This window comes from Hakea prostrata, chromosome 3 (assembly GCF_041222555.1).
Source record: "Hakea prostrata isolate BN-2017 chromosome 3, UWA_Hpros_2, whole genome shotgun sequence".
Taxonomy (NCBI): Eukaryota; Viridiplantae; Streptophyta; class Magnoliopsida; order Proteales; family Proteaceae; genus Hakea; species Hakea prostrata.
This window is the reverse complement of record NC_142602.1, coordinates 1,117,503-1,142,961: the sequence shown is the minus strand read 5'-3', so window position 1 is coordinate 1,142,961 and position 25,459 is coordinate 1,117,503. Positions and strand designations below refer to the sequence as shown.

At 37.9% G+C, this 25,459-nt stretch overlaps 1 protein-coding gene across 2 annotated transcripts; it reads right to left on the bottom strand.

Moving 5' to 3' along the window:
* Positions 1 to 408: 408 nt before the first annotated feature.
* RAD52-2 (cobalt ion-binding protein) lies at positions 409 to 21,920 on the bottom strand. Of its 2 annotated transcripts, XM_089147815.1 has the most exons (5): positions 21,413 to 21,920; positions 20,915 to 20,952; positions 19,963 to 20,054; positions 2,598 to 2,738; positions 409 to 792 (listed from the first exon to the last, which is right to left on the bottom strand). In XM_089147815.1, the coding sequence occupies exons 1-5, from the start codon at positions 21,769 to 21,771 to the stop codon at positions 649 to 651; spliced, it is 774 nt and encodes a 257-aa protein (XP_089003941.1). In that variant the 5' UTR covers positions 21,772 to 21,920; the 3' UTR covers positions 409 to 648. The 2 variants fall into 2 exon arrangements, with proteins under 2 accessions (XP_089003941.1, XP_089003942.1); XM_089147816.1 differs by lacking the exon at positions 2,598 to 2,738 and having other exon boundaries at positions 21,413 to 21,908.
* Between the last annotated feature and the right edge of the window lie 3,539 nt (positions 21,921 to 25,459).

Here is a 25,459-nt window from a genome sequence, read left to right as displayed (position 1 = left end):
CATGAAGCACCATCGAATAATGTTGAATAAGAGGATGTGCAGAAGAATCCACCCCCCAAGTGCGGGAGTAGCTCCCTTAACATCCTTCCACATGTTTAGGAAGACCCACTTCCCACCCACTCATGATCCACTTCATCATTGAATAGAAATACACCCCTTTTTGAACATGTGATGGAGTTTGAGGAAAGCACAATCTTGAACCCAATTCGGTGTGGAGTGCTCCAGTCTGGCAAGATTGAAAACAACAGCTAAAAGATACTCATTCCCTTCTACATTTACATTTTTTATGGTAAGCCTATAAAGAGTGACAAAGGAATGAGCATATTCAGTTTCTGCCGAACAGAAAGGCATACAAAGTTGAAATGGAACAACATGCTTGGACTGCAGGATGGAACTTCACACAATAATAAACCAATGCCTTCTGCTAGAAGCTTAACATACAAAGAAACTTCTATATTTCTTCCTAACAAGCTTCAACGGAGACTTCTGGATAGCCATCCCTCAGCCCCTCAAATGTCCCATATACACATAAACTGGAAAGCACTTTCGATCAGTACTCATAACAAAACAACACGGAGAACCAAGAATATGTTCCTGTGAAAACACTTATGACGAACTCATTATGATCCAGAACTGTACTATTTTCAATCATATCTCATCTTCATGATACAAGTGTAGTCCAAGACCAAACCGAGCACAAGCTCTACAGAAAGCTATCTCCTCTGCTGCAGCAACTGGATCTTCAATGCTGCCATCGCTGGAGGATACTGTCCCAGTTGATTCACGATGTGCCTGTATCAAAATTCACACAAAACAGTCAAAATAACAAACAAACAAACAAACAACAACAACAACAACAACAATAATAAGCATTTTCCCAACTAAATGGGGTTGGCTACATGGATTCTTGCCTTCTAATCAGTTCTGGTTGAGGCCATGCTAAATACAAGGCCTAAGTTATGCATATCTTTTCTCACTACTTTTCTTAAGGTTATCTTAAGTCTAGCTCTCCAAGTTCCTTCAATTTAGATTATCACTTCTCCCATTTAAAGGCCTTCGTTGAATGTGGCCGTGCCACCTTAAACGACTTTCTCGGAACTTATCACTTATGGGAGCAACTCCAATACCAACTCTAATATGATCATTCCTTATCCTATTATTCTTAGTTTTGCCACTCATCCATCTTAGAGCATCCTCATTTTACAAAATAGTCAAAATAAATAACAAATTAATCATCTTCTGATTTGATCAATCACCTCATTATCGTTTCATTTTATATATGTTTCTGGCTTTTTTGCTTTTGGGTGGGGGGAAGAATTCTGCACCCTTCATAGTTGAATTTTATTAGGTCTTCTATTTTTATCAGGACAATCAGTAAAATAGATCATACAGCCATTCTCACAGTGGTGCTTCCTCTGCAAGGATTACACCACATCAAATTTAATCACAATAAGACAATCACAAAAGCAAAACATCAATAGTTACTATAATTGAAGGTACAAGGGATTATTGGTAAAATTTATCATTAGGGTTTCCATATTCTTGACCTGGGGGCACTCTCGTCACTTATCCCCAAAATTTTCTCTTTATCCTTCTTTCTCGCAACACTTCTTTTTTTAGGGCTGTGATTCTTGTCAACCCTTTATGGGTTTTACTCACTGAGGTTTGTCCCTAGTTGCTTCTCCATGATCAAACCAGACATGGTGATTGATGCATCTGTGTCAATTGTTGTTTGCAATTATTTATAAAGATTAGCTCGTGAAATCCTTGAGATCAGCTGTCATGGCAAAAACAAATTTTCCACTAGACCAACTATTTGAATGGAGGAAGTTGTGGAACTCAAAGGTGATTTCCCTTCATTCTCTGTTAGCTCCATCAAACTGGACAGGAGCCAATGATGAAGATCTCTGTACTGAAACACAGTATGAACTCCCAGCCAACTTGAGGTGCTGATATCAAGACCAAAATGTTGTTCATTTGATCTGATTGTTTATATAACTTAAACACAATGCACAAACCATTCACTACAACACACACACACACACAAAATGATACTTGAGGTTTTGACCCAAGCTTGACAGCGTATACTATTATATACTATTGTTGGATTTTCAACAATAGGTGCAAATTTATTATATACTATTGTTGCATTTTCAACAACAGGTGCAAATTTATCTTTCTAATACTAGGGTTTTTGTGAAACATGAAAATTTCATAAATTTCGTATAGTAAAACCATGGAAAAATACTTGGGGGAAACTCAAGTTTTGACCTTTTGAAAATAGGAAATTTGTTGGAAACTTGGGAAATTTCATGGACATTAAGTTTCGATAGGTTTTAGGGGGTATGTTGGCGTGGGACTCTGCATATAAGCTAATTAGACTTAAATAACACATTTAACACATTCATTTTGCTAAAAATGTCAATGTAGATATGTCAATCAAAGTACATAACATCCATGTAGAGTTTTCCGACAAATACACTATAATTTAACAACTCAAGTACATAACATTCAATATATAACTTCCAAGTTCAAAACATCAAATACAAAATAACTGACAATAAAAGGGAAGTACAACTGAGTGCTAAGAGGAGTGCCTTGGTGGATCTATCCCATGAGCCGAGTGGTACTGTGCCTGTAGGCTGTAACATCCTCTCCTTCAACCAATGAACATAGACATCCCATGACAAGTTATGCCTATGGTTGTCGAGTTGATCGACAACTACAGCTTTATAAGTCTAGTCATCAACATGCATAAGATAAACAGTCTAAGGAAATACACAATTTGGATAAGGAAGTATTGGTCCTGGTATTTTAGGAAACATAAAGAAAGAAAAAAAAATCGAAAATTTGGGAAAATCACAAAACTTGCAGGAAAAAAATCTCAGGTTTCCACGAAATTTCCCATTTTCACAAGGTCAATTCCTTGAATTTTTTCTCATGAACCGGCTGGTTCAGCAGGGTCGAACGAAGTGTGTGGTTTTTGTCAAAAATTTCCAGTTTTCAATCGTAACTTGGGACTATTTTTCGTTCCCTCATGGTTTCGTTTCGAGCTCCTGGAAATGAGAAATTTCAAGGGTTTGGATTGAATTTTGTTCCATGATAAAACATTGCTAAAGAAATGGAGTTATGGTAACTCCCTAGTGGTTCCTTGCTTAATTTGACGAACCTTAACATTGCAAAGGGGTTATCTGTTGATGAATGCTACTGCCAAAATACGGAAGTCAGCCAAAATGTTGTTCATTTGGTCTGATTGTTTGTATATAGCTTACTTAAACACAACGCATGAACCATTCACTAAAAACACACACACACACAAATGATACTTGTGGTCTTGACCGGAGCTTGACAGCATATTCTATTATATACTATTGTTGGATTTCAACAATAGGTGCAATTTTATCTTTCTAATACTAGGGTTTTTGTGAAACCTAAACATTTCATAAATTTTGTATAGTAAAACACTGCTAAAGAAATGGAGTTCTGGTGACTCCCTTATGGTTTCTTGCTGAATTTGGCAAACACTAACATTGCAAGGGGTTATCTGTTGATGAATGCTACTGCCAAGACATGGAAGGCAGCCAAGGACACCTTTCCCAGGTAGGGAATGAAGCACATGTTTATGCATAGAGGAAAATTCATGAGATGAAGCATAACTCAGTACTCTCTGAGTCGCAAGGTATGTGACAACAGCTGGATTTTTCTGATGATTTCATGTTGCATGTTCTACTGATGCTACAGCTTTCAAGAATGAGAAGAGAGAATACGGTTTCCTTACAGACCTAAACATGGAGTTTCTTTCTCAGATTCAGACGCATATTCTTCATTGTAATGCCTTCTCATCACTCATTACAAGCCTACTCCATGGGTTTAACATGAAGATAGCAGTTGAACTGCCATGCTTCACTGTAACACAGTAATGATTAACCTTAACCTTATACACTAGTACTGGTTCCTCATCTTGTGGTGGTTCTACATGGTCAGGTTAATATCATGGGAAAGAGCCATCATAACAAAGAATTTTGCTAGAAACTTCATAGGTGATCTAACAGAACTCATGGGTGTGATCATGTTTAACTAAAACAGTGCCATCCTCATCACCATGAACCAACACGAAATTAACACAGCAAAATTATTTTCCTCGGTTTCAACCAGATTGAAACAGGTTGTAAGTTCCCAGATTTCTTTAGAGTTCTGCAAAATTTTGGAGAACTTAAGCCCGACCACCGGCGATATTTCGACCGCCATCACCTCCATTTATAGTTGTCAAAGCGTCCGCCTAAGCGGCAAAGCGGTTTTTCAACCGCTTTGTTTTGAACCGCTTAATTGACGCCCAATCTGCAAAGGAACTCAAAGGCCCAAAGTGACATAGAACCTATTTTTTTGCTCCGTGAGCGGGAACCGTGCCCTTTGGCAATAGAATGTGAAGCATAAGCCATACTCAACATCAAGAATCAATGAATCAGTAAATGCCTAGGCAAACGCTTTGACAATCATGGTTTGATGAGATGAACTTATGTTTGTGTTCTTTTTTTGAATAATTTTTCATAATTATGATTCTTGAATGCTTGTTTCTTTGGGATGAATGTGACTATTGAATATTTGTTTAGCTTATTATAGAAAGTAGTTGTATTGAAAAGTAGTTATATAGAAAACTTTTGACCCAACCGCTTTGGTCGCCTTATTGCCGCCTATGAGCCGCTTTGTCGCCTTGTTGCTTGAACCCCGATCGCTTTGGTCGCCTTGACGCTTTGACAACTACGCCTCCATTGCTTTCCCTTTGGAGATTTTTGAAGATTCAAAGCAAGGGTTTGTTCAAAACTCCCAAATTTTTGATATTTTCTTCATTGATGGCTTAAATAATGTTGGATTGATTTGAGATTAATAGATGTCTAGTCTAGGAGGTCAATCTATGATTGTGTGCTGTTATATGAATGCTACTATTTTTTCTTTTGTTTCTGATTTTAGAAAAATGCTTTCCCAATTATGTGTTTTGAAAAAAATTAGCATGTATACTTGATCTACTTTGTGACAGTGTCGAATTTAATTTTTCCTATAACGCTTGTCTCATTTTCCCTGTGTAGGTCAACTTCACTCTAAGGGAGGCGCTAGTATGCTGCTCGGGCTAGCCCGGCTATTGGTTGATGATTATTTATTTTAATTATTTAAAAGTATTAGTATATCCTGAAATTAATTAAAAATTAAAAAAATACTAATCATTTTCTATTTTACACTTAAAACTAGGAGATTTTATTATTTTTTTTTTTGTGGATGAATAAAAAACTTCATTAACCAAAAGGGGAAAGAGGGGGGGGGGAGATACAAGGAACAAGGGCCAAGCCCAACCACGCGAAAAGGCCCAAAGCAAAGCAACACAAGTAATAAAGCAAGAACAAAGAGAACACGAGGCCAAAAGACCAAGACAAAAACCAAGAATGTAACTAGCGTTTTCGATTTTTCTTCTTCTCTGAAGAGTGGAGCTCCACGACTATATCCCTCATAAGATTGTGACAACCCCTAGTAGACCAGTTGCCACGCCTATAGTCTTGAAGGGGGGGTGGAAGGGAGTCTCGGAAGAGGAAGATCCTCAAGCTCGGAAGTGCATGGAGCAATGTCCAAACAAAGGTCAGGCAAAAGGGAGGGAGGGAGATGTGTAGAAGAATGGCTTAGGCCAAGGATAGGGGAACTAGAAGGCGCCAAGGCTGAAGGATCCAATAAGAGCCAACTAAGGGGCATTTGGCCTAAGGAATAGAAGAGCAAGGAGAGCGAGAGGGGATGTGCCGAGAGGGTGACTTGAGGGTCCAATAGAGAGATGAGAAAGTTGGAGAGGGGTGGAGTTGGAACTACCCTCGAAAGGGGGTACTTGAGGAACAAAAAAATTGTCAATTGTAAACGCTAAGGAAAGAAGGTTGGACGGAGCCCATGGTTAAGGAGGAGAGAGAGAGAGGGAAGTTGAGAGATTTAAGCAAACAGGGGACTAAGAGTCTCTACCACCGGTTAAAGAGGGCAAGGAGCAACAAACCGAGGAGGATCAATGTAAAGGAGAGAAGCAGAAGAGAACAACAGGGGGAGATCATAGGACATGTATGCATGTAATTGTTGGAAAGGTTTCATATGATGATGATTATGTTATTTAATTAAATTTAGTCAAAAGACAAAAAGTTTCCAAACTTTAGGAGTAATTTAGCATATGCTTTATTTTTGTTTAAGGCTTATCGTTAGAGCTTATGCAATGATTTTGAAGATACTGTGTATTTCTTGTATCAAGCATTTCGGTTGCTATTATTTGAAAGATGGGAGACATCGCTTGGTTGCACGGGAGGCCACTAAGCACAGATAAGAAGAAGTCAGTGTAATTACTGTAAGAAAGAGATTAGAGAGGTGGGGCCACTAGATTAAAGTGGCGTCTAGTTGGAGGGGATATGAATGTCACTAAGTGCCCCAAGGTTCTTTTAGAGATTATAACGACAATGGCCCAACATTTGCGGGGTGGAAAAGAAAAGAGGAAGGGAAAAGAGGATGCAACAAGAGGAGTTTAAGGATGTTTTCCTAGAGGACCTTCCAGATCTAGGCGAGCAAAACTTCGATATGGAGAAGCCAGGAAAGTATAGGCTTTTAAAGTCGGGGGATGTAGCTTAGATGCGAAGAGCCATGATGATGAGCATAGAGCAGCAAAGGCTCGATAAGGTGAGGAGGCAGCATAGGGCCCAGGAAGCAAGGTTCTCTAAAGAGCTAGAGTTTTAGGGAGGCGGATCCCAGCCTATAAGGAGGAGCCAAATACCGTCCTAGCCCCACAGCCCCCACAATCCTGAACTTCATCTGCAGCACCCACTAATCCAAATATTCAGTTTCTCCGTAAAGATCTTGAGTTATTTAAGAGGCCCAAAAAAACAAGCAGAAGAAGCTTAAACATATGTGGACCAATGTGAAAGAGAAAGTGAAGCCATATGGGTTTTCTACCACAACATTCTAGCAAATGCAGTCAGAGGCCTACTATAATGCAATGTTTGATGAGACTAGCGGAGCTGTGGGAGGAGTGCAAGGGCTGACCCCATATGAGATCAACAATATCTACTTGCACAACATAAGGAACACTTGAAGACATACATTGATAGTTTTAGGCTTACATGGCGGCATTATGGGGTGACAGTGATATGTGATGGTTGGACTAGTTCTAATAGACAATCTATCATCAACTTTATGTTGAACTGTGTTGGAAACGGTGTTGCGCAAGTAAGTGGATGCATCTAAGAAGAAGGATGCAAAATACATCTACAATTTGCTGAAGGATGCGGTGCAGGAGGTTGCAGTGGATCATGTGGTATAGATTGTTACTGATAGTGGGTCCAACTTCAACAAGGTTGGGATGAAGAAGATCGAAAATCCTAAATACAAGCTCTTCTAGACTCCTTGTGTTGCACATTGCATTAATTGGATGCTGAAGGACAGGGGTTAACTGAGGATTATGAAAGGAGTGGTGGACTAGGCACAAAGCTTAGTACCTTCATCTACAACCATGGGTTCGCATTGAACATGATGAGAACAAGGAGTGGTGGTGACTTGGTTAGGCCAAAGATTACAAGGTTTGCAACCAACTGGATTGCATTACACAGTTACGGGACCAGGAAGGCCGACCTTATGACCATGTTTCCTTCCAAAGAGTAGTTTAACTAAGAGGGTTCTTCAGCCATAGAAGGAAGAGCAACACAAGCCACTATCTATTGAAGGCTTTTGGGATAGTTTGAGGACAATGGTAAGGGTTCTTAACCTTATGGTGATCATTCTAAAGTTGGTAGATCAACAAAGAAACCAAACTCTACTACACATATGGGTTGCAGTTGATATGATGAAGCAGCAGGTTCAAACGGTCTACTCATAGGGTAATAAGAAGTTCCTTGACATAATCCACAAAAGATTGGAGAGGCAGTTGCATCATCCTCTACATAAGGTTGTTGAGTTTATACTCAGTATTTATAGATTGTTAGATTATTATTATTATTGTGTTCTGTTTCCCACTATTTCCTTTATTCCTTGTTTGCATATTATCTAAATCCCAAATACCACTAGAAGCATCAACTTGGGATGATGCAAGATTTGGTAAATGCAGTCCATATTGTAGTGGAGACAATAGAACCAGATCCTTATCAACAAGCAATTATCAATGCAAAGGAGAGATTGTGAGAACACTAATTGTTAATGACTTAGGTTAATTACTTAATTTTGTACTAACCTACTTCTTCTTTATTTTAGATGAAGTCCTTTAGGGATGTGCCATTGGGAGTTTCAGTTGCTTAGTGGCAATATCGACTTGTGAAACCACTAGTGCAGGTTGTCCAAATCCCTAGATATTATCTCTTTTAGTTTTACTCCTAGACTTATGTATAACCTTACTACTTGAATTCTATATGTTGTAGCTGAGTGGTGGTTGTAATATGGGGCTGACTCACCCAACTTTTAAGTGCACGTAAAGTGCTCTCACGGACTTGTTTTGCCACTGGGTGTGAGGCATAATTGGAGTACTTTCAACCTCATTCACTCTAAGAGGTAAAACCAATCATGGTACAAACTACGGTCGAAACCATCGAAATTTCGGCTTTTGAAAAGAACAAGACCTAGGTAGAGTCGAAAAAGCTCCAAGTTTCAAATGAAACAGTCGAAACCCGCAAAATCTTGTAGGCGTCCACAGCTTCAGCCAAGTTATGCCCTATGAGTTTTGGCCCCAAACCATTTTTTTGGCTGGATTTTGTGATTTCAACCTCTGTATCACCCTAAATCAATGACTCATTTGTCAAAACTAGAGGGAAATTTGTCGAAACGCTAAAAAGTTCATGCGAAGGGATATCTACATTCTGGGGATGATTCCACCTATAGAAATGCAGTGTCTCAATTCATGGATAACTTCTTAGGCAAAATGTCATAGCCAACTATCATTCAATATTCGGAGTACCACTATAGATATGGGATAGATTCACTGGCTCCACAGGCAAGCACTCGACATGGAACTGAAATCTAGGGCATTGTAGTTGCTAGTTGGTCATTGTAGTCTGTTGACTTATTGTATAAGTATCACTCTACTAAACAATTCATATATGCTAATGATTCTATGCATGTATGAAATACATTTTGTACTTCTTGGAACTAGTCATTTGTTAGTATACTTAAATAATAACTTTTTAGTGGTTTTTTTGTGGGGCAAACTACCATTCTATTGTGTTGTATGAGGCAAGAAATCAGATGAAATAGAGGTCGTATAAGCCTCGAAACCTAAGGTCGCATCCTTGCTTGAGAAGTACTACGGTCGAGACCTAGAAATTTTGGTTTTTGGCAAGGTCAAAATCAGCCTCAAAACTGAAGCTGCGATCCTTGGAACCAATTAGGTGTCAAGCGGCAAGAAGACCTTGTTTTGTGCACTACAATATGACACTGAGAGACGACCATATTAAATAAGGGATGGAACGTAATACTGTCCTGAACAAGTTGGCTGACATCTTTGACATGGAAGATGATGAAGTGAAACCCCTATTTAAGTGGGTCAAGACATAGGTGAGCCACTATTGAATGAGGAGGGAAGTCAACCCAGTAGGCATATTACAGAGGAGATTGGTGTTGATGTGGATGACCTATTCAACACAGAGGGGAGAGCACTTACATAGCCCATTGTCCATTCATTCTGCACTTGTGCATGGAATATTGAAGATGACTTACAGTGGTTAGATAGGGATGATGATGCCACTGAGCCACCTACCAGGCCCAGGGAAATGATGATGGTGGTGGTGGTGTTGGTGCTGGGGATGATGACGATGACGATGACGATGATGATGGTGTTGCTGGTGGTCAAGATCAGATGAACCCAATTATGAATTGAATTCTCAATATGAGGAAGTACCGGCTAGGATAAGGTTCACAAGGGAGTCTCAGTTCATGCATGTGACATAGGATAGAGATCATGGTGCACATACCTACAACCATCATAGACAAAACCATGGACATGAGAATGAGAGGTCGTATGGGTCTCCCTTTTCATATGGATATGGCCATCTTGGTAGGCTTGATGGGATCCATGAGTTCTAATGAACCTAGAGGTACAGGACTCGAATACCAGAGACCATCATTATTCACCAATTCCCAATCCTAGGAAAGTGGCATGGAGCTAACCATATGGGGATTATGGATATGGATATGGTGAAGTTGTTGAATGTAGGTATAGGGGGTCATCTGTTGATTCCAGTAGTAGTATGCGTATGGGTATAGGGATGGATCAGTACATCATTTGTGGACTCCATCTTTGGATATCCACCACGCCCAGTTGGGCCAGTTCAACAATCATCATCAGGTTATACTTCATTCCCCAAGTTGTGGTTGCTACCTTATGCTCATGATGCCAATTATAGGACGGTGTCAAACTACCTAAGCAAGTATTCCAAGACCAAGAGATGCGATGCTTCTATCCAGTATTCAAAGCAATGAAAGTACTATGCATCTGAAGGGATGGATCCATCGAGGAACTCAACTTAGATTTGAGTGAAGATGTCAGCTAGGAGTTTCTTTTTGGCTATTGTATTTGTAATTTTGCATGAAACATTTAAAGTGCAATACAAATTGTTCAATTTTATAAGTCTTTGTATTTATCGTGGACCAATGTAAAGGAAAAAGTGGGGATTGCTTTCTCCATCGTAAACAACGGATTCAACAAACTTTGAGCTGTAAAATTAGAGTTCGAATGTACAATTTAAATATTCTTCAGCTCCTTCACAATGGTCCACATTGTATTTGTAATTTTTTATGAAATATTTAAAGTACTTATGTAATTTGTTCAATTTTACAAGTCCTTGTATTTGTTAGTATACTAGTGCTTTTGTGTTCTTTATGCTTTAAAAAAGTTGTATCCATAAAACTAGATTAAAAAAAGAGTAAGAAAAAAACCCATTAAAACATGGTTGAAATCGAGGATCAAGGTTAACTAATTTTCCCAAGATTCGACTAAGATGATTGAAATTTCGACACCATCTTGGTTTTGAGGCTAACTGAGATTTCAATCCTTGTTCACCACCCCATGACTTTTGATGCCATTGGTGTACCTTTAACCTGCGATGATGTACCACTTATGTGTCGTCTGACGATGAAGTTAGAGCTCTCATTGTCTGTTGTCCCTACTACCTCCATGCTAACCTACGATGATGTACCACTTTTGTGTCATCTCATGACCAAGTTAGAGCTCTCACTATCTGTTGTCACAACTACCTCCATGCCGGTTACATTTTGAGTCTCACTTCACCACTTTAAGAACCTCTTTTGGTGGTCATTTTGTGTCATTTCCTTGGATAATTGACTTGAGTACAATTGATCATATGATTAGTCCTTGATGTCACTTCTTCCCAATATTTTCCATCTTCAAGTAAAGAAAATGTTTGTGTTGGTGATGGCTCCTCATCTTTTCCAAGGAATGGTACTATTCAGCATTCTTCCTTATTACCCTTGTTTCAGTATACATGAACCTTTTATCCCTAAGTAGTATTACTCAATATGTGAATTACAAAGTAACTTTCTTCCCTTCACATTTTTCTTCAAGGACTTGAGGACATGGACAATGATTAGCAATGAAAAAGTGCATTGGTCTCTACTTGCTCTCCAATGATTCAACCTCCATAGTTTCTACTTAGGGTCATCACACTAAATCTTCTTCTGCATTGTTTGAATCACCCACGTGGCATTTGAGTCTAGGTCATTCTCCACTAAGAACTTCATTAATGAGGCAAAACCCTGGTTGTATATCCCAATAGTATTGAACCAATAAAAATAAAGGATCCCAATAGTTTTGAGTGATGATGTGGGCAAAAAGTCAAGCACCTAGGTTTCCTTCCCTTCCTAGTCAAGTTAATTTGAATTTTGAAGCTTGTCTTGAGTTGGAATTTTTAGTAAGCATGAGATGTATGAAACCCTCCCCCTAACATACTGAGCTGCATAGACAATAGAAATTAAAAATTACTAGACAGAAAACAGAAACAAAGGTAATAGAGAAACTAAGACTAGATTGGGCTCGCTAGTCAACCAAGCTAGAAGTGAAGGGGTAGAAAGGTAAATATATCTGAGGCAGCACTGAAGATATATGCTAGAAAAAAGAAGTCCAATGGGTCACAAGGGTATGACCCAAATCAGCCCATGGTGATGTAACCAGGGTTGCCCCCCCCCCCTTTTACAATTGGGCCCCAAAACCAGACCCAGAAGGCCCATCTTAAAGCTGGTCGAATATCCCAGGGGCATTTTGGTCATTTCCCCAACCTTTTAAGGGCTCAAGAGGGGTCTGGTTGGGACCTCCTTGGTCCAAGGGTCATGGATTTATGTTTATTTTTTTATTTGAATTATTATCTTTTGAGTTGTGATAGAGCACTAGTCTAGTTAAGAGTCGCAATTGGAATCTAATCTAAAAAGATTCCTTTTGGACAACTACCTATATATATTGCAAGATTGTTAGGAGATTCCTTTTGATTGGTATTGAGTTGTGACGGGAATTCCAACCCTAAGTAGATCCCCTAGACCCTAGTTAGAGTCCAAGTCTATTTAATTAATTAGAATCCAAGTTTGTTAATTAGAGACCAAGTTGAGTCCAAATATGTTTTAGGTTGTAATGCTATAAATAGCCCTCTCATTATTGAATGAAACAAGTTGGAGTTATTGAATAAATCAGAGGCTTGGGCTGTGGGGGAGGAAACCCTTGTGGCCTGGGCAAAAGAGTAATTCTTAGATACCTTCAGCAAGCATCTTCATCATCATCAAGACATTCAACAACAGCAGCAGCCACCTTCTTCCCTATCAAGTAAGTGCACATCCCCAGCCCCCTCCAGCCCTAATTCCCCTCCCCCAACCTGCAACACCCCTAGAATTTTCCTCCCTTCTTTGTCCCTCTTCTTTCCTTTTCTTTAGCGTGCGGCAGCCAAGAAACAACTGCAGAATTTCTGCAATTCACTTCCTTCTTGAATCTGAACTGAAAGTTCAAGAGTGAGGAAGCATAATTTTCAAGAAAGGAGAACAACAGAATCCTAAGAAAAGACCCCCTTCACCCCCCCCCCTCCTTCTTTCTTGCAACAGCAGCCAACCACCCTTTCCCCACTTTCTTGCGATAACAACCCAACCCCTTTTCTGTTTTCTTTCTCTACTGGTTCTTGTGGCAAAATTGAAACAGCAAAAAAAAAAAAAAAAAAAAAAAAAAAAAAAAGGAAGAAAGAGAGGAGGGGGGAAGAAGAAGAGGAAGAAAGGGTCAAGGATCCTGAAGAATTCCAATACCAAGAATTCTTCAAGATCCAATTAAATTTTCCAACCTAACCGTGGGGCTTCCTTACACTTTTCCAACCCCATTCCATCTGTATTTGGATCCTTCATTAAACTCCTCAAGTTCTTCCTTCACCTTTAATTTGTTAAACTGCCAAACCCAAGTTAAAAAAATATATTTCTTATCTTGCCAACCCAAGATCATCCCACAAGGCCCTAGGATATTCCCTCCCTTTTTTCATCAACACTGGAGCATCCCATCCCTTTCCCACAAACTCTAGTTTATCCAAATATCCACATAGGTTAATCAGAAATTTCTGTGATCCCATAGCATACCCAAACCCTCCCACAGGACACCCATAGGCTCCCAGGATCTCAAAAACATCTCCCTATCAACCCACAGACTATATCCCCCCTAGACTGCCCATTATTTGTTGGTTTTCATTAAAGAGGGTCTCAGAAGATCTAACCCAGACTCTGGGTTACATCACATGGCTTTCATGGGCTAGTAGGACTATTTTGGTGGGTTAATGCCAACCCACATATTATGATCTTCATGGGCTAGACCTAAGCTCAAGTCTAGTCCTTGAGAAGTTCATCAAAGTTAATAAAAAGGGTTGTAGTTGAAAATAACGAACTCATTTTCAAAAGAAGCTTTCCTTTGTCAAGAATATGGGAATGGTTGTAGGTGGGTGTAAGCTAGTGGTAGGATGGTATATTTAATGTTTTAAGTCTTTAGAATAGTTATATAAAGGGACTTATGTAAGAAGGTGGATCACTCACTGAACTGAAATCAATGTTGCTTTTCTATCCCCACTTCTTATGGTGAAACCTTGTGTTTGACCAAGATAGACTAGTGTTCAATCCAATCGATTCACCTTGCAATGTGAAGCCCGGTGATGTAACCTAGGGTCTTGGCCAATCTTTAGGATCCTCTCAAATAGAACCAGCAGTACTTTGGGATTAAACCTTGCCTTTTGGGCATAAAATCTCAGGGGACAGCAGCTAAATTGCAATCAGAATGACCTGCAGTTCAAGGGTTTTGACTTCCAAACCTTGGGAATAGAATAGGGAAGTATACGGTTAAGTGAGGGAAGGTTTTGGGGTTTGGTCAGGAAAGTTTTAGGTCTGAAATTTGAAGAAAATAATTCTGTTTTACTAGAATTCAGTTTGCAGAATTATTCTTTGGATTTTTGTTCCTGCCTGTGCAGTTATCGTCCGCACAGTCTGCAACTTCTTGACATGTGTAAGGTTCTAAGCTAACGGTTATCAGAAATGGTAGTATAGTAATTATAGGATTCAGTTAAAAAGAAGTTTTAAAATTTACAAAAGATAACCCCAGTGACAATCGAATTCACAAAACAAAACCCAAAAACCTAACCAGCTAAGAAACGAGATTTTATGATTGTGGAAACCCTAGCCGACTGCCCTCGTCACCAGTGACCAATCCATCCAATGCGATTGTGAATTTGTTCTTCCATTTCAATTTCAGGTCTGCACTTCTCTCTTTTTTCGATTTGGAGGAGAACCCAAAAGATAGAATCCTAGGTTTACTTTCCACCAGAAAGCTGCTCAGCTTGGCTCAAAATTCAGGTTTTGTATTGGATGCATGAAGCGTTATTGGGTTTTACGATAAAGCTTCGTGTATTTGAGCTTTTATGAAGCTTTGATTTGTTCTCTTTCTTTTACCACAAACTTCTTTTATGCTGAAACAATTTTCCATCTCTTTTGCATCCAATTGTTTGTGCAGAAGGTATAGAGCGAGAGGTTTTATTCAGACTTTCGAATAAGAAGGGAGAATTGCAGATTCGGTGAAGGCAATGGCACTTGAAAGTGGGTTTTACTTTTGCAGTTTTTAGTTTTCTATTTTTTCTGTATCGATCAAGGACTATGTTGAGTAGAAATTGTTCAAGTTCAAGCTTCTTCTTCTCTCCATTCCAGCAGTCTACCAGCAATCATCAAGCAGCAAACAATCATTCACAGTTGCCTACAAGTAACACCCCCAGCCCCATTCCCCTCTTTCTCTCACTCACGCAAACCCTTATCCACCCTCCTCTACCTTGCATAGCCCCACCTCCCCACCCCCATCGCACCCTCTCTCTTTCCCTTCCCCTCTGTTCCAGCAAGCCCCCACCCATCCTCCTTGCATCCGTATGCCCCTCCCCTCCCCTTTCTTCCCTGTGATAGCAGCAGACCTCACCCCCTGTTAACCCCTCTTCCCCAACCCATTTAGCCCTCTTTTCCCTTCACCTAGGATCGCACCTAGCCCTAGGTTTTAGTTCCATTGTTATTTCCCCAATTCAGCCTAGTTTCCTTGGACTAGAGAAAATTATGCTTATCTTCTTCTTCTCTAGAAAAATTCTGGTCATATCCTATAGTCATGGTTTTCAAAGCATCCACCTAGGCGGTAAGGCGGTTTTTCAACCGTTTATTTTCCACCAGCCCACCGCTTTGTTGACATGCAATTTTTCAGCCGCTTTTTCACTTAATCACTACCACTTGGTCACCTTGTGCGTCTTATTGCCGCCTAGACGTAAAAATTGTCGCATTTTTTACATTTTGTACATAATAATATTTTTTCTTATTTTTTAAATCAAATTTTATTCTACAAAACCGTATACGAATTTAATAGTTAGTCATCTCGGAATCGAGAATCAATGGATCATAAGGCGACAGATCCGAGATTCAACCGGACGATCCGATTATACCCGTTGGTTGTAAAATCAGATTCAGACGAGATTCACCTAACACAAACGGACGAGATGGGTAAGGGGTGAATCCGAGTTTCAAAAAGCTTTCATTTCACATTTACAAACCGCGATCAAATAATTTTTATGTGAATTCGATTTCTTCCACACCAACCCAATTTTATAAATTATAACTCTAGATTTGAATCTATAGTTTCAAATCTTTAGATATTTGAAATCTCCAGACTCATGTAACCGCCCTAAATGGATAAGGCACTTACTTGGCATCACACTATCATAGAGGTAAGTAAAAATGTAAAAGTGTAAAACTACAACTTTCATTTTCATACTTATAATTTGATATAGTTCATAGTCATAGTTTATGATACTTGATGAGATGGACTTATGTTTGTGTTCTTTTTGGATAATCTTTCACAATTATAATTCTTGAATGCCCTTTTTTTTTTTTTTTGGGTGGGGCGAGATGAATGTGATTCTTAAATGTTTGTTTAGCTTAAATAGAAAATTATCAATTTAAAAGTAGTTTTATTGAGAAAATTTGACCCAACCGCTTTGGTAGCCTTATTGCCGCCTAGGCCCGCTTTGTCGCCTAATCGCCTAGGCAGGCCCCAACAGCTTTGGTTGCCTTGACAACCATGCATATAGTCCAGATCAATAACACCAATTCTGAAGTTGCAGATTAGCAAGAAAACCAGTTCTGAAACTGCAGAACAGCAAGACAGTTTCCCTTTCCTACCCTAGCTGAAATTCCCTCCAAACCCTAGTTTTAAATTTTAGTAAAGTTCAGATGCTGAATTTCTGTTACAGCAGGGTTTCTCAGAGCTTTAGAATACCCTAAACACCCTAAATCATCCCTCCTCTTTGCTAGAATTCCTAGGCAGCCATTAGGTTTATGGAAATACCCTTGGCACAAAATCTGAGTTTACATCAAGATATCACCAAGTTGTTATGTAGCAAGTATAAAAGGAGCCCTAACATTATTTTTGAGAACAAAATCCCTAAGAAAATGACAATCAACCTCAATGTGCTTAGTGCGCTCATGGAAGACAAGCTTACTAGCAATGTAGATCGCTGATTGATTATCACAAAACATCTTCATGGGTTCAGTAACTGGCAACCCAAACTCAAGAAGAAACGACTATACCGAAAAAAGTTCAATAGTAGTTTGAACCACAGCTTTTGCACTTGACAGGGGAACAGTTGACCACTAATTCCTTCACCAAGTGACGAGAATTCCATCTATAACGTGCAATATCCAGTAGTAGATTGTCGAAAAACCAATTTATCAACATTATGACGAGGACAATAGATAAGCCCCTTTCCTAAACCTCCTGGAAGGTATCATAAATACGAGATGCAGCTTCCCAATGTACTTTGTAGGGGAACACATAAACTGAATCGCAGGACCAACAGCCATGGTTCAACACTTGTGAGATCTCATAAGATATCTCAGTATTTTGAGCTCTCATGTAAAACCCATAGAATACTTTATCTTGGATGAGATCTTGGTACAACCGAGATTTTAGTCAACCCACAATTATAAATATACACTATCTCGGTCAAGATCGATGACTCATTCGACCTCGATAGATCTTGCAGTCTTCTTCTCCCATACTAATTTTGCTTATTTTGCCAGATTTTTACTCGAATCCTGGTTGGAAGACCGCCTAACCTGCATCAATGATGTGTTTAGAGCACCTAGCCACCTACACCAAATATTCAAGCGATCCTGAAACAAGGTGAGACTTCAGCCCAAACTTCTTCTTTTTCGTTTTAAACTATGTTCCATACTACTTGTTTGAACGTGGACTAAATATATGTTGAACAACTTAGTTTGATCTACACTTTCATGGAAACAAAAAAAAAATTCTTCTGAATTCAAACTATATTCTTTAATTAAAATTAAAATTAAAATCAAGGTTGTCAAAGCAACCAAAGCGATGGAGGGCTTAAAATCAAGGTTGTCAAAGCAACCAAAGCGATGGAGGGCTTCCCACTAAAGCGATAAAGCGCCAATAAAGTGACGACTATTGGGTCAAAGCATTCTATTGTTATTTTTTTATATTTGATCCGAATATCAAAAGTACATAAAATTCCTAGCATTTATGTATGAAACATTTTGCAAACTTAATGAAAAGTTCATTTGTATAATCAGTATATAAGATTGGAAAATGTAACATAGGCATTAACTTCAAATATAACAACATCAAAGTCACAAATCAAACTTCAAAGATTAACAACCAAATTATCAAAACAACTAAACAACCCTACTCGGAGACAAAAAGTAACTCAAACATCAGTTGAATAAATAACTTAGGCATTATGCATTCACTTCCAGTTGATAACCAGGAAAAGTAACAAAAAAAAAAAAAAAACCAATATCAAAATCTTTGAGAAGAAATGCTATTTTAGAATCACAGAGATGTGATATTGGGTGTATTGTTGGTAACCAAAGATGCGATATACTGATATTGGGTTTACCATAGAAGTATTATTTCAGAATCTCAAAAAAGAAAACAGGAAGGGAAAAAAAGGAAATAAAGCTAAAGCGGTGGCTGGGCAACCAAAGCGCCCACTCGAACGCTTAAGCGACCACTCTATTGACTTCAAAAAAAGCGACACTCGCCTTGACAACTATGATTAAAATATTTTTCAATATTAATGTTTTCAAAATGGTTGTAATAGATGTTGGACTCCATTTGAAGGACTACAACCTCATGGAGTCACATATTCCCCCATCAATGTTAGTATTTTTATTTAATTTTAATTTTAAATCTAATAAATTAATTTGATATGATTACGAAAAAAAATTAATCATAGAACTTATTAGTTTCTTTTAAATGATTATTATGTTATGTTTATTAAATATACAATCATGTTAAAATAAGCATGCTATGCTTGTGTTTATACAACAAAGTTTGTATGTTATATATCTAAGTATGGAGGTATTAGAATCACACGAAAAGAAGAGAAACTCTAAAGCTACTTTTGCTGCAAGTAGGTAGTCTTCGCATTTTGATAATACGAGGCAATACGAAGTTCTTGAACATGCAAGAGAAGCAAGTAGATCTTACTCAGCCGCATCTGCATTTGAGCAAGAGGTGCAAGGAGAAAGTGTAAACATGGGGAGGACCCAAGTCACCCAACACACACGAGAGTGCCATTCCCAGATCCTGTACTTCAACAAGACCCCACTACCTTCAAGGCTTCAAGCAACAAGACTACTACCAACAAACCATCCCTTAAATGTGGTATTAGACAAGATCAACCAAGGGATGCCATCAGCAAACTTTTGTTCTAAAACAAAATCCCCTTAGTGTATCGCAGAGGACATATACCAGATGATGCTTGATGCAGCTAGGAGGGCATGTCCAGGAAGGAAAGGATCCACACTGTGAAATTTGAGGAATGAGTACTTGAATTATTTTTATGAAATGGGCAATTGTCCTAAGGTCTGACGCAACAGTGCTTCATGCACATCTTCAAAATGTAAAATGCGTAAGTACATTTTTATGCAATTACAAGATGCCATGTGTTTAAGGCTAAGTGCAAGGTCTAAACTTCTTGTATTTTCTCCAACTTTACGCTCTTGAAGTATGTCCTCTTGTGTGAAAGCATCTTGAGTAAATTCTCTAGGCTTGATGTCTTCTTTTGGCCTTGAGTGTCATTGGGACAGGTTCAGTTTATTGTGTGCTTTTAGGATGGTTTCGCCTGTATATGGTTGAGTGTGTCAAAGGCTTCTTGTCTTTCATATGAGTAGATTGTTAGTGCATTTGTTTATGCGTTCAATCATCAAAATAAATGAGTGATAAAAGGGTCATTTTCCAACACTAGGGACACTAACTCATATCTTAAAAGTACTCATCTCTTGTTGTTATGAAATTGGCCTGAACAACACATTCAACAAATGTTTATCTCAAGCAGACAGGTCATTTCAATTCTAAATTCCTTGAGGGTGAGAATGTAAATGCACAAAAAGAAAGCTCACCTCTCCATCAGATCCATGAACAGTGACACGGTATACCACAGTCACACCTCCATTGTCTGCAAATATTACATCACGTATTTCTCCACACCAACCTAGAAAATTAAAAATCAACTAAGAATGATGCCAGCATGTTTCATCACTTACACCCCAAAAGGGGAAAAAAATTATAAGTTTCTTAAGTATGAAGACATCCTCCAAACCCAAAAATAATTAGTAATAAAATGAAAAATTGCTCAACCAAAGCTAATAATAATAAACCTAAGCTGATGGCTATTTAACTGTCCCATAAAGATCTAAGTAGCCAAACATACTAGAGAACATGGAAAGTCACATAAATGGTTCACATGCTTCTGTAGGTAAACCTCATTCCTTAAGACAGATGGTTACAATGCTGCACACATAGCAAATCTGCATTTCCTTGCACAAATGATAGGTAACTCCCAAAAGAATTCGGGGCATTGTATCCATTTGATTCATAGGAAAGGATAATGATCAAGTCACCCTCAAGCAAAAGGAAAATATCCATCTACCAGAACTTAAACTAGAACAGACTTACGAGGCACCAGATCAAGCAAAATCACATGCCTAAACCAGAGAGCCCTTAATCATATAATAAGTCTGGTTACTCCACATAAATGTGTCCCCCCAACCCCAAACTTCACCTTCCCCCCAACCCCCAGGAAAAAAATAATAAAGTAACCGCTCAAACACACACAACAGCAGCGGCAACAACAACAAGAACAAACACACACAACACAAAACAAGAGAACGCGAAGGTCCGATTTTGAAGAAAAAAAATGAAATCTCCCAAATAAAACCAGTAAACAGGTGTGACAACGACCAGGATTATTTGGTGGCAGGTAACCTCTCCTAATTAAATTCAAAGGTCGGAACATGATAGAATAAAACATGGAAAAAGAAAATGATCCCCCGAGAGCTAAAAAAGGTCCACCTGGAGCATAGAAGCTCAACATTCGGTTGGCATGGTACCTGTAGAAATATGCAAGTAACAGGAATTCAGTTAGATCACCCATATTCTATAACCAAACGAGAAGGAATGTGCTAGAGGAAGAAAAACATGATACAGGTAGTGTTGATCCAATATACAGTCATGATCAAATAGACTAGTAGATATGGAGAATCTAAAGACAAACTCACATTGAGATAAATATCCCGCAAATATCGATACCAGATCATTTCTTGTCCAACCTTACCAGCAAATCACAAAGCAATACTGATTTGAATAGAGATATACAGAAACCCCATGTAGTTGTTTGAACTTACGGTTACACTACCACTATGGTTGTTTTCATTTAAAGCGTCACACTAGTTTCCCCTTAGTTCCTTCTTTTCTGGTAACACTAGTTTCCCCTTAGTTCCTTCTTTTCTCGTAACCAAACCAAAAGGCAAAAACCCAAAGTTGCGGTAAGCTTGCCGACATTGTTCTTACCATGGGATATAGTTCGAATCGGGTTTGATAATCATATCGGGAACCCTTTTGTTGAGGTCTCTGAGGATCTCAGCAAGGGGGCGCATAATGCACGACGACTTGTCCAGAGGCACCACATAATTCGAATTGGGCACTGCTGACTTCTTGGCGGCGTTGCTGCTGCTCCCGCAGCCGCCACTGCTCTTCTCCAGAGCCCAAACGACGGGGGACCATGACGACCTTCTCCTACCTCTGCGTCCAGAGCTTAGAAATTCGTCGGAAGTACAGGAAAGACATAGTGGTGAAGAGATCGCCATAACATGACCCTCCGTCACCGGAAAGACAGGCTTACTGAGAAAGATCCCATTCTGTAAGGCCATCGGATAAGGAAAACCAAGACAAGATCGACGGGAAAAGAAAGACAGAACCCAGGGGTTGGATTCTTTATTTATTAATATCCAGACGGGAAGAGAAGGACCTTTTTCTTTTTCTTTTTCTTTTTCCCTTTTTTCCCTTTTTTCCCCCAGAAAAATGAGTTTATTCAGGACTGTACCTCCCACTCACATCACATGTCTGCGCGGAGGATTTTTGCAATTGTCAGGCTTTTCATCAGACTAGTTCAATTTGTAAAACTTAAACTCCCTTAAGTTTAAGTTTTACAAATTTTTATAACGGCCAATGTGGTAAAACTAACGCTGAGAATTTTTAAGAATTTTAAATTGTTTGGTATTTATTACCATTTTTATTTTTATTTTTATTTAACCTACAATCGCTTGCGGTAGAGTTCTAACCTGCAACTGAATCTCAAGGTGTACAAGAATGAAACCCTTGCCCTATAACAAAGCACAACTTGAAGTCCTCAGGTTTGTTTTTTTCTATCTTTTTGCCCGAAATCCCCCATATAGGGTTCTTGATTCATCGTCGTTTTCAGGTAAATTCAGAGTTTTCGTCTCTTTTTTTTTTTTTTAGGTAAATAAACTGTAAACGAGTGTGATTTTCATTCTGTTGTTTGAAAACTCTATAATCTTTGTGTCGTCTTTCATGTTGTTATTTGTCAACCCATTTGTTTTTCTAGTACTAGTGGGTCATTAATTTGCATGCAAATGTAAAGGAATTCATAGGTTTTGTGTGTCAAATTAGTTGTGTTTCACATGAGTGGTTCCTTTCTTTCCAGTTTCCAACTCACAATTAACAATTCACAAATCGAAAACCATATAGGATGGTTGCTGAACTCCCCCAAATTAGAGCATGTTTTTTCCTTCTTTCTTCTTAGTATTGAAACTGCCAAACACAATGACATCCCAGGGAGCAAGGAAAGAGACAAAGAAACAAAGCTTCTTTGATATTTGTGACTGGCTTCAAGTTTTCAATTCTTTATTGCTTAAAATAGCCAATCCCTCCACCTGATTCTGTTGGTATTCACAGAAAACGAGATTTCCAATTTTTCTCAATTCTTCACAATAAAAATCAGAAGCTGAAACTTATGTAGTAGAAATCAAATACCCTCTTTTTTATTTCCTTACTAGTTTCGGTATCATACCAGTGTTACTAACCAGTAATTTCTAACTCAATTAACAATGTTAGGTTTGTTTGAGAACTACCCACTTCCATGTCTAAGGCCATCAATCCAAATCAAAATAAAAAAAACAAGCCCCACAATAGGATAAATTTAATGGGATTTTAAAGAAGTCAGTAATTCACTTGGAAGGTTTGTGATTATATCAAAAAATCGGATTCTGAACTTTACAAAGCTTTCTTGCAACAAACAATCTTAAAGGAAACACCAAAATCCGAAGGAGGGTTTCCTAGTTAATGTGGAAAACTCTCATCCTCTGTAGTTCACTAGCCTACCTATTTGGTATTGGTGCTTATCAAATCCTCCTTGAAGAAACCAGCTGTGAGTGCTAGGTTGAACAAGTGAAGACACTTTTCTTTTTATTCACTTATTTCTTCTGTTTATTGGATGATTTTTTTTTAGCATAAATTTCTCTAACATTCAAAACAAGGGCCTTAATGCATTGATACCCCTTTCTATGTTTCATAAGCATAAACATCCTAAAGTTGGACTTACATTAGACACATTAGTGCGGATGATATCATTCATTGTTGTTATCCCATAAATGTCTGAACATATTAACTAATGATCACCAAACCATTTTTTCATTTGAAGAAGACAATCTTATTTTGTGGTTTTCAAATAAAATGTTAGATGTCCTTTACAGGCATGTTGCTATTTTGGCTTTGGGTGACGATTCACTAAATGTATTGGATCCATCGATTCTAAAAAGATATGTTGATCTATCTGAAGGGGTAGTGAGGTAGAAAACCCATCTGGTTATTGTTGCCCTTGTACCTTGGTCTTCCCTTTATCTTGAGATTTTGGCTAGTTGCATCATTATTGATTGTTTAAATCTTCATGATGTTGTCTGAAGTGTGAGATTCTTGCATGTATGTTAACGTTTTTGTATGCATATTATTGCTAATCCAAGCATTGGCATGAACTGTTTCAGAAATCCTATATTTTTTTAGTGATTGATTTTTCCATTTGGCCAACTTTATGAGTGTCTTACACTTGACACTAGATAGACAACCAACTAAGCTTAGTAAAACTACCAATATCTTTTGTCATATTCTTACCTCAACTAAGCATGAAGAAAGCAGAGTTGGGAGTTGTGGCTGGAATCTTCGGATTGATCTTGAGAGATATCATTGACTTATATGCTGCCAAGCTTGAGATCCTGATTTCATTTTTTGACTTGGTATTCTTTCCATGAATGACACCTTTGTGTTTGTGGTTTGGGTTTAATTTTTGGATGCTCTTTACTTTTGTTCTAGACATAATTTATACGTATGTCAATATATGTATTTAAAGCCATAATTAATCTAGAGTTGCATACAAAGTAAAGTTCAACTCAAGAATATCATTGGCTTGTTGCTCGTCTTCATTGTAAAGTGTTCACAACATTGTCTTCCTTTGTGAAAATGTGATTATTTTTATTTTCAAACCATTTTACACTTAATTATTTATATTTAAGTTATTTCATATCCATGCCCTTTGGTGGCAAAAAAAGACATTCTTGTAGTCTTATTATGTCTTACTTGATTACTTTAACTTAGGTTACCAAAAAAAAAAAAAGATTACTTTAACTTATTGATCTTTAGCTCAATTGGTAGAGCACTTGGAACATGAGCATGTTTCAAAAGGATGGTGGTTCAAATCCACCAAGATTCTTTTGTTTCAATTGCGAACATAGATTGTACATGACAAAGATTAGATTGTTTATTACAAATACATTTTATGTTTTTTAATATGAACCTAGGTATTTATTAAAAAAGGGGAAAAAACGTCTCTTTTTCATGCGAACCGTATAATTTTTCATATCTTTTTCCGTAACAGGAACATTCTTTTTTCCATGTAACCATACTTGATTTTAGCACTTAGGATAGGAAATTCTTACCTAGAAACAAGAAAACGAAAAGGAAACGTTACCGTCTAACCTCTTATTTTTCTTACAAATATTTGGTGTAATTTAATTTTAGAAGACACAACACTGGAGTTATAGTGAGTGTTTATGCTTTCCTACAAGGCTCATATTTTGTATGAAAACCATTCATCTGATATTTTGTGTGATGCAATCTTCTTAATTAATTAATTATTATATTTTGATTAATATGGCATCTTTTGTATCATTCTTCATTGTCATTTTCTATAAACAAATTTTCATTTTGACTTACCAAACTTATTTTTTATTCCATAATTTATTATCGACAAAAGTTACCAAACCATTTTACATTATTGACCAATAATGAATTATTGTACTCATTTATTTTAAACATGCATAATAGAGAATGGAAATTAATACCAAAAAGAACCTAAGAGGTTGTGAGTGCAACCCTTACTGATGACATATGTAATATTTCCATCCTCAATATATAAAAAACACATTTATACATAAATAAATAAATAAATAACCCATCTATCAAAAGAAAATGTTTTATAATTTAAAATTATACCTCCCTAATTCAAATTAAATTCAAAAGAAGACCGATAATAAATAAATAAAAAAA